Source organism: Echinops telfairi, unplaced genomic scaffold, assembly GCF_000313985.2.
Source record: "Echinops telfairi isolate 266 unplaced genomic scaffold, ASM31398v2 ScPeMD7_2;HRSCAF=8, whole genome shotgun sequence".
NCBI classification, from domain to species: Eukaryota; Metazoa; Chordata; class Mammalia; order Afrosoricida; family Tenrecidae; genus Echinops; species Echinops telfairi.
The window spans coordinates 26,257,708-26,267,470 of NW_022103898.1; the positions used below are offsets into that span (position 1 = coordinate 26,257,708).

Sequence of the window (9,763 nt, forward strand, 5' to 3'; positions counted from 1 at the left end):
ACCCCCACCCGCCCCTGCATCACACATTATACAAAACCAAGAAGTCACGTGGGATTCTGGGCTGCATTTGGAAAGCCTGGATATCACTTTATAACTCCCAGAGCTCATTAGCCAACTACCTCTAATTAGTTTCAACCTAGTAAAACCCCCACAAAGCATCCTTGGGGGCTTCCCCCCACCCTTCTGATTGTACTGAACAAGTATTTCTGACTTGACAGTCAGCATTATTTGAGTCTTACTTTTACACACTCATCAGTGGGATGCTGCCCATGTGGCATGGCAAATTTCAAAGAGGAAGAACCTCCCACTCCCATAACAATTGACACACTTATTTTTCACCTCCCACTTAACGTGATAAACTTGCCGGAGTAATTCTTTTGGTCCCACTGAGGTCTGCTCCTTCCCTGTTTGGCTCCACTTGTCCTTCTGCCTTCTCTCCTTGCTCCTCCTGCCCTGAAACCTCCTATTGCACTGACCCTCTATCCCTCAGCTATTTTCAAATGACAGTGCCAGGTCCTCCTCACACCCTACATCCATCACAGAAAAACACTGTGGTTCCTCAAGCATCCCCTCCTGTTTCTTACCTTTTTTCTTTTATATAAGATTCCTCTCTCTTCTTGGAATATTTTTCTCCTCTTACCTACATGGGTGAGTTTGATATTTTAAGACTTAACTCAAGCATTTTCTTCTCTGTGATGAATCCTCATCAGTTATATCCACTGCCCCAGTCTAAAGAATCGAGTATTCCCACTCTCTTTAAGTCACACCCAGCATACTGCTCATAATGATGAACAATGCTGTCTTCACCAGGCTTCAAGCAAGAACTGCGTATTCTCTGTAGATATAACTGTGTATACTCAGACAGTATCTGGCAAGAAGTGGACTAATGAATAAATCATTTATTCAGTGAATCAGCACCCAAAAGTCTCCTCAAATATGTGTGTGAGAGATGAATGCCCTTATCTCACATGACATCACTCCTCATTTTTAAAATTTTAAAAATGTTAAAAAATATCATTCTCTGTTGTTCACCAGGGACTCTGATGGATGCCTGGTGTGTTTCTGACTTTAAAAACCATATTTAAAGTCTTCCTTCTACAGCAAGAACATCAGAAAACATAATCAGAATGAAGGAGTGGTTGGACAGCTTCCTCTTCCGTTAACCCACATCCCTTTGAAGTAAATAAATCTCCTGACTGCGTCTCACATGATTCATTGACTCATCTATCCACCTCCTTGTCATATTCTATTAAACCTTATGCCATTGAAGTAGAACAAACCTGAGAGCATACACTATATAATTCACCCATTCATCATCCATCCATCCATCCATCCATCCATCCATCCATCCATCCATCCAAGATGTAAACTCTTATACCATGCTAGGCATTCCTCAAACAGGTAAGAAGCAAAGGTAAAAACCACATGTAAATCAGATTCCAGATGAATAGCATGGAGGATTTTAGGGCAATGAAAGTGTCCTACATGCCCTGCTCGATACTTGCTGTTAGGAAGGGAACAGAGAAGACAGAGGTGCTGTAACAAAATGCAGCGAAGAGATTAGATGGTGCCCGGCTATCAGGTAAAATAGTGTCTGGGGTCTTAAACACTTGTCTTCAAACAAACAGCCACCTCAGTGAAATGTCAACTACGTCCACACGGAAGAAGCACATCACCGTCAGTGACCGAAGGATGGTAAATCATATACTATGAAGTCAAAGAAGGGATTAGGATCAGAGGGTAATTGTGAGAATCTGGTTTGCAGAAGGCTATAGATGACAATGGGACTCCAAACAAGATAAATTTATGGGAACTACATAGGAAATAAGCCTCCAGTGATCTCCCTCTATCCAGAACTGAGGGATGGGAGGAAAGTGGTTTCTAAACAGAATGTGTTAGAAAGATGAGTACAGAAGATCAAAGGGATAAACTTGACTTAAATAGTTAAACCTTTGTCACTTGATCCCCACTCTGATACATGCTGGATCTGATCTGTTTTCAACATTTTTTTGTATTTCTGTTTGTTCACATTACGATTTATCTTAGAGTTGTTATGCCATTGGTGGTGGTGGTGGTGGGGGGTCACCCTCTTGAAGCTGTGCTACATGTTTTTCTGTTTTTTGGTATATGAAATCCATGATTGACAAACCTACAGGGACAGCAAGTAGAATAAGGATTTTTTTGGGGCGGGCTGTGTACATTAGTGGTAGGAGTGGTGGTGTAAAAGGGAGATAATGTCAAGGAGTCCAGGAAGGAAAAGAATGTTTGAAACTGATTGGGGTAGTGATCGTACAATACTGCTTGATGTGACTCAACTATGTAATATAATATGTGTATTAACTCTTAATAATAATAAATTGGGGAAAAAATGAAACCATTGTTAGGAAAAATAATAGTCTATATAATACTGTGACGGTCGATATGTGCCATTTTGCAGTTATCACAGCCCAGAGCACCAGATAATATAAGGAGTGGGCCGTCATGTCAACTACGGATGGCCTTCATAGTGACAATTTGCCAATCTCGGTCCATTAATTCTAACAAATAGTCCAGACCAATGCAAGATATGACTACTATGGGAAAACAGGAGGAGGGGAGAGAGGAACTCTATATTTTCTGCTGAATCCCCTAGAAACCTAAAATTGCTCCAACAATCAAGCCTCTTCACTAAAACACCCCCCTCTCCCTCCAAAAAATCCCTCATAGAAATACTTGTTGAAAAAACCGCAAAAAAACCCAATGCGAACCTGGAGAAAGTTTAAAGTCAGAGAGGAAACTGGCTAGCTTTCATCTGTCTCTTTCTCTTAAGAAAACCCTCCTGAAGGACTCATTGATGAGTTAACATTATGTTCATACTGCCCCAGGAGACTTTCACTCGGCTGTCTAGGCTGAGTGGTGAAGGTCATGTCTGCTACTTCAGTGATCCTTTTACTGTTCAGATGCCAGGGCTGGGCTGACATCAACCTGCTCCCTGGTGACCAAGGAGTGGCTATGTCAGAGGCTCACTGCTTGGTCCTGGTCCGATGGAGCATTATACATGCTGATGTGGAGCAGCTATTGGTGGGTTTTTCTTCTCTAGAGACTTTCATTGATTTTCTGGGGCTGTAACATGCCCCTAGTTTGCATTCTCAGCAACCTGTTGACAATTTCCCTTTGGGTTGTTTTCTCGAAATCAGTCTCCTACCTTTTTAAAATCGGTCCACCATCCCTTAACTTCTCTCAGCTAAGTCTTTTTTCCTGAAGTTGGAGCACGGTGGAGTAGGGAGGGCCTGGGATCCTACAGACCTCCAGAGATCAGGGTTGGGAAGTCAGGCTTTCGCTCCCTTGGAGGGGGGGTGGTGGTTCCCTAGTGGGTTTCTCCCTTGTGACAGGCTTTTCTCACCTGCTACTCACATGCCTTCCAGCCAGGATTCTTTACAGTCTTGACCACTGAGACAGTTTATTGTGCCAGCCTGGCTGATAAACGCAGGTGGAATTGACTGAGGGGCGGAGAGATGGATGGCTTGGTGAGCCTTGCCTTTCTTGTCTCTCGCTCTGTGATCATCGGACCAGTGTGCGGCTGCCTTGCTTGTTCTGTGCCTCAATTTAAAGGCTACACTGTCTGTGGGACGCCTAGCCTGTGGACTGTGTCACTGCAAGTTGAGGTCCTTTTAAGACTTCTCTGGAGCTGGGGACTGGCGATTGGTGACCTGCCTTGTGATTGGCTGCTGTGCTGACATAGCCTAGCTCTCTTTACAAAAAGACGAAGATCTGGCATCAGATAGAGACTTGAAGGACTGCTAGTCTCTCAACTTTCTCTCACGGACGGGAGTTGCACTAAGCCATTTATATTGCTTTCTAATTTAACTGTTTATTTCTTGCATTGTATAATTATCTGTATATGATTTAACAGTTCATTTCTCGTTAAATATCTAATTATCTTTATAAATAAATATATTATATTATCAGGAATTTGGTTTTATCTCTCTAGAGAACCCTGTCTAACACAACCACATTTGTTAACTCCTCACAATTACTTGCCAATAGCTCCCCCCACAAATCAAAAGTCACAAGTTGCTTAGAGATCGACAGATAAGCCAGCAAGTGGGCTGTCAGGTGATATGGCTTTTCCTAGGGTAACTGAGTGATCTATTGAAGAAAGTGTGAGCTGAAGGTTGATCTGCCACAAATAACAAAACAAAAACAAAACAACAATGACCTCTCTTTTCAACATGGAAAGCTATGGCCCACTAGCCCTGTCCTCTGGCTATATGCAGAGCCACAAGACAGAGAAGCTTACTTGTGTATCCACCAAAGGGTCCTTCCATGGTGTTCTGAGCCTAGACTTCTACTCTTAAGTTGCTGCAATAGGTGGGGCTGTTTGTTAGGGTGGCCAGCTCGCTCTACTGCAAAAAGCATGTGGACTTCCACAGGGCTTTCTGGAGAGAAGGGCACTAGACTGTTCTACCCACGTGCCAAGGTATCAGAAGCCTGCAGGGGCAGGCTCCGCCGCTGCGGCACGTCCTGGGTCAGGCAGGGCTACCACAAGAAACACTCACTGGTGGATCCTTTGCTGGCTGAAAGGGGCAGTGTAGCAGTCATTCTCCTCCAGGTCTGGCAGTGTCTCCTTGTCCAGCCTCATTGGCTTCTTAGGTAACCATCTCCGAAACCTGCTTATTTGTTTATCGATCCTGTGGTACATGAAAGGCAAGACCAAAGGGTACAGCATGTCAGCGTTACCCGAGACAGAGGACGGAGACACCACAGAGCCACATCCTCTCCCCACGCACTCCAGGCACTCGTGATAGCCCCATGTCACCGGCGAGAAACCCAAGGTCCCGTGGAGAGACGGGTGATGTCCCCCAGTAAAGAACTGCGTCACCAGTATGCTTTCCATGTCACCAAACTGCCTCAGCAGTTTGTCTCTAAGACGGCACTCCTGGCTCACACGCCTACCCATACACCAATAGATGACTGGGTCTTTCGGAACGAAGCAGGGGAGTTCTAGAAGGAAGTTGGCGGTCCGGAAGAAGAGCAACAGAGGCCTCATTATGCTTGTATAATCCCTGCCCCCCCCCCCCCCCCCACCGTGAGGGCTGGAGAGAACTCTTGCCGCAGGTAACGATGGAGGGGCTAGGCACGTAGCCCAGTGGGATGAGGGCGCACAACTTGATTCATGGTTTCCTTCTTGCCTCTCTCACCTCCCTGAGGGGTCTCTCAGCACAAAGCTGCTAGCTCTGGGCTGTCCCTGCTTTCCGTTCAAGCTGACCTCTGGTTCTCACGGTGCTGGGGTAGCATGGGCCAACGTCACTGGCCAGTGAGGGCAGTGAAGCCAAGTCAAGGGAAAGAACAGTGCCTACAGTAGATTCTAAGCCAGAGTTTGCTTCCTGCTTCTTCCCCGCCCCCTCTGTCCCTCTGACTTCAGCTCCTTAAAACATGGTGCTGCCAAGGGACCAGGTTTTAAGTTGTTCATATCAAGACACTAGAAGGAGCAAAACGTACACTAGACTTTCAGCGATTATGTGACTGCAAGTATCTCTATCAGTGAAAAAACAACAACAAAAGGCGCCCCAGCTCACTGAGCACCTCTGCAAGACAGATGGACCAGGCTTCAGACTAAACAAACATCATTTTACACAGCAAAAACGAGACCCACGGGAGCCCAAATCACACAGCTAGCAAGGAAAGCCAGCGCCCGAAGAGAGACTGCAGACTCCTGGTTTAAAAGCCGTTCACCATGGGAAACGCCATTGTAACGCCATAGAAGAACAAATTCCTTGGAAGCAAAAAACACTGGAGCGTCTTCTAAGTCCGTGAACTAAAAATACATGGACCTTGGGTATATTTTTTTCCCCTCAATCAGGAAAACCTTCCATAGCAATGTTTGCTTTTCAGGTGTCCCTGGGTTGTGCAGACGGTTAACATGACCAGCTGTTTCACCCCGTGGTTGGAGGTTGAGGCCTCCCAGAGGTGCCTATTGAAAGAAGGCCTGGATGGAGCTCTACTTCCAGAAACACAGCCACTAAACATTCTCAGGGCTCCGTTCTCCCCTGACCCAGTCACCACCAGTAGGGGTTGCCTCAAAGGCAAAAGGGCAGACAGTTGATAGTTCCCCTTCAGTGATACTCAGACCCGGGGGAGTACTTTGCATGCAACTTTGTGTGGATACTTTTCTCCATCAATTTCCAGCTGAAAGACAGGGTGAACAGCTCTTTTCCTTCCTCCTGTATTCTCAGGAGTGTTCCAGGCATAACACAACCCCAAGTGTGCCTGGAGGTGGCCGCCCTCTCTCAGAACCTCTCAAGGCTCAAAGTGGGAAGAATCCTCTACCTGCTCTGGGCCCGTCATCCCCATCTCACTCTCACTCTTCCCTCCATGCCTTTCCCACACGAAGGAAAGATTCTACGGAGGGTCACAAAGATAGGAGAAAATGGAAGGTCCTCAGTTTCTAACAGGATCCTATAGACAAAGGGGTAAAATTCCTGTGCCCCCCCACCCCCCGCCCCCATCTTCTCTTTCTTGGACTCCATCTCCCCATGCCCGGTCACCTGGTGCACACCACGGAGATACTGTGAGATCAGCGCCTTCAGAGAGGCAGTGCGGAGCTCCGGGGCTGGAAGCCTCAATTTAAGTGCTGGCTCTGTAAATACTGGCCAAGTGACAGTGGGCAGTTTGTTTAACTCTGGTGGCACGCAGTGGGTTACTCGTTGGGTTGCTAACCACAAGGCCAGCGGTTCGAGCACCCACCAGCCACTCCTCAGGACAAAGATGAGGCTTTCTGCTCCTGTAGATTTACAGCCTCTGAAACCCACAGGGGCAATTCTCCTCTGTCCTATAGGGTCGCTATGAGGTGGAATCAACTCGAAAGGCAAAAGTTTTTATGCCTCTGCTTCTTAATCTGTAAAAGTGGGCCAGATGAGGCTGCTCAACACATAGGGCTATTGTGAGGACTCTTTGATGAATAGCTACACGAAGTCTCCGGAACAGTGTCCAGCTCACAGTCCCCGTGGGCTGATTATCACTGCCCACCCCCTCCCCAAAATGTGAATCTGAGCAGCCAGCTAGGCTCTTAGCCATTCTTTTTGCCTTTTGATTCAGTTCCTGGTTATGGTAGTCACCTAATCTGGTGTCAATTTAAGGATTAAGAGAGTAGGGGTGGAGTCTAGGCTGTCATTCTGGAGATAGCCAATGAGACATTCGTGTGGGCATAGCCTTCTCCTGAGAATTCTGGGAAATCTGGTATTTCCTCCTTGAAGGCGAAAGACACTCCCCACCACTCTCTCTGCTACTCCCTGGGAGACACTGCAGAAGGCAAGCCACATGGATGCAACCAGACCTCTGAAGCCGGAGAAGCCACAGAGAGACCCCTGCCAGTGCTGAGATGCTCACAACGCCACTGGACCCAACGATTTTCTACCCGCTGGCTTGTGAACATCCTGCATTTGGCTTCATTGCATGTGTTTCATGAGTCTGAAGAGGGATTTATAGATTGGTATTGGACATATGGGCTAATATCAGATTTATGGCCTTGGGCTGCACTGGGTTGGGATGTTTTCTTAATGTACAATTGCTCTTCTATATAAACCTCTTCCTAAGACACATATATGTGTGTCTATGAATTGGTTTCTGTAGTCTACCCAGACTAACACAGGGGTGCTCCACTAATGTTTATTGCTTGTCCAAGCTCAATGCTGTATACTTAAAGGAACTCAAAACTGACCTGGTTGCCTTCCTAAAAAGCCCTGGGCTGGATTTTGTCAGATTGCTTGAAAATCACTCAAGAGCAAGGACACTGGCCCAAAGGTGTTTTTTTGTTTTGTTTTAAATAACAGAGTTTTTACCTCCCACACACCTGCCGTCTGCAGCACTAATCGGATTAAACTTGGCAGTCTCGCAGAATCCGAGCTCCACGTGCAGTGCCTGTGAATTCAATCTAGAGGGGCTGGGCACTCAGCGTACCCGTGGATACAAACAAACAGAGCTATAAAAACCCAGCCGTAAATACTCCTCTGAGATAAACCGGTAGCTGTCAGCTTGTGGTGCCACAATTGAAATGAGATGTGGAGATGATGAAGTGAGAAGGTGCTAAAAATGATTAATTCGTCAAAGATAAGAGAAGCGACAGGGCCAGAAAATGGAATGGAAGAGGCGGCTTGATGAGGTTCTAGGAAGCTGGGGTTTTTAAACATGGCTCTGGTGCTTCTTACCTGTCTGGCCTTTTATGAGCCTCTCTCCTTTCTGGGCCGTATTTTGCAGGGCTATACCATGGGATCATGGTAATAATAACACTTGGCAGTTATGGAATGAAGCCAGGAGCCCTGGTGGCTTACTCACTGAGCTCCTAATTGCAAGGTCAGCAGTTTGAAACCACCAGATGCTCTGAGGGAGAAAGGTGAGGTTTTCAACTTCCATAAAGAGTGACAGCTTTGCACACACAAAGGGGTCGTTCTGGCCTGTCCTCTAGGGGCGCTATGAGACAGGATGGCTTGAAGGCAGTGAGTTTGGCTTCTTTTGCTTTTGGTTACGGATCAGAAAGGCTCTGGTGGCATGGTTGGTTAGGAGTTAGGGTGGTAAATGCCAGGCCAGCAATCCAAAGCCACAAGTTGTTCCCCGAGAAAAAGATAAGGCTAGCTGCTCTCAGTCAAGGCTGCCAGCCTCTCAGATCCCAGAGGGCAGTCGTGCTCTGCCTTGTGGGGCCATTCCGAGTTAGAGCTGACGGGATGGCATGGTGGGGTTTGGTTATAGATCGAATGATCCCTCCTCATTCCTCACCGTCCCCCAACTCCATAATTCCTCCCCCAGTCCCTGGCTGCAAAAAAATATATATGTTGGAATCCTAATTCTTGTGTCTGCAGATGTTAATACTATCTGGAAAGAAGGCTTTCTGCATTATCTTAATGAGGCCCTCTCCAAGTGTGTCCTAAACAGACTCACATCTGCGTTATCCGGAGCAGCAGAGATCGACAGCCAAACACCCACAACCAAGGAAAGACAGATGCCACATGTGGATCGTGGAGAGGGCCATGGGCAGAGGAATGCCAGATGGCACAGGGATCTTCTTGGGAGCTGACGGTAAAGCGACCTGCCTCGGGAGCTGGTGGCCTGCATTCAGACTTCTCAAACAGTGAGAAAGTGGCTGTCTGCACTGCAAAGCCACTCACTTACTGGTGCCATTCCTGTTACAGCAGCACACAGGACTCAGAAACTGCCTAAGCAACCTGATTGTGGAACAGGGTGTGTATGTACTGCTTTGGAGAAGCTTCAGGCTTGCCACCCCCCTCCCCCACCCCAACAAACAAACCAAGAGACTTAAAAACCAAACTCTCTGCCGCTGAGTCCATTCAAACTCACAGTGTCCCCAGAAAACAGAGTGGAGCTGCTCTTTTGCGTTTCTGGGACTGTTGATCTTTACAGGAGCAAGAGTCTTGCCTTTCTATCTTTCTCCCTTGCAGTGCTTTGTGGGCTTGAGCTACTGACCAATGACTTGGAACCCACGCTGCTACCAGTAATCCTTCCAGGCTTGCCAGCCCAGAGTTCTTAATAACTTCCTGCGGTGATGGGGCTAAGGTAGAAGTGGTGGAAAGCAGCCGAAATAGGCACTTTAAACATGATGGTGGAAGAAAGATGTTCATTTGAAACAACGTTAAAAGAACTCCAAGGTACTACGCATCACTAAAAAGCAGTGATGAACCTATGAAGCACATCGCTGCATGGGAAGAGTTGGAGGAAATCATGCTAAGTGAAGTAAGTCAGGCACAAAAGGACAAGTACAACATGAGTCCAC

The 9,763-nt window shown here is 46.9% G+C and overlaps 1 protein-coding gene across 5 annotated transcripts in view; it reads right to left on the reverse strand.

The window, feature by feature from the left end:
- ANO4 (anoctamin 4) overlaps positions 1 to 9,763 on the reverse strand; it is a 390,715-nt gene that overhangs the window by 150,232 nt on the left and 230,720 nt on the right. For 4 of the 5 annotated variants that reach the window (XM_045292178.1, XM_045292181.1, XM_045292172.1 and 1 more), the window contains exon 7: positions 4,539 to 4,670. The exons of the other annotated variant lie outside the window; for it this stretch is intronic. In XM_045292178.1, coding sequence (XP_045148113.1) covers positions 4,539 to 4,670 — 132 coding nt within the window. The remainder of the gene's footprint in view (positions 1 to 4,538; positions 4,671 to 9,763) is intronic. 5 annotated transcript variants of the gene reach the window in all.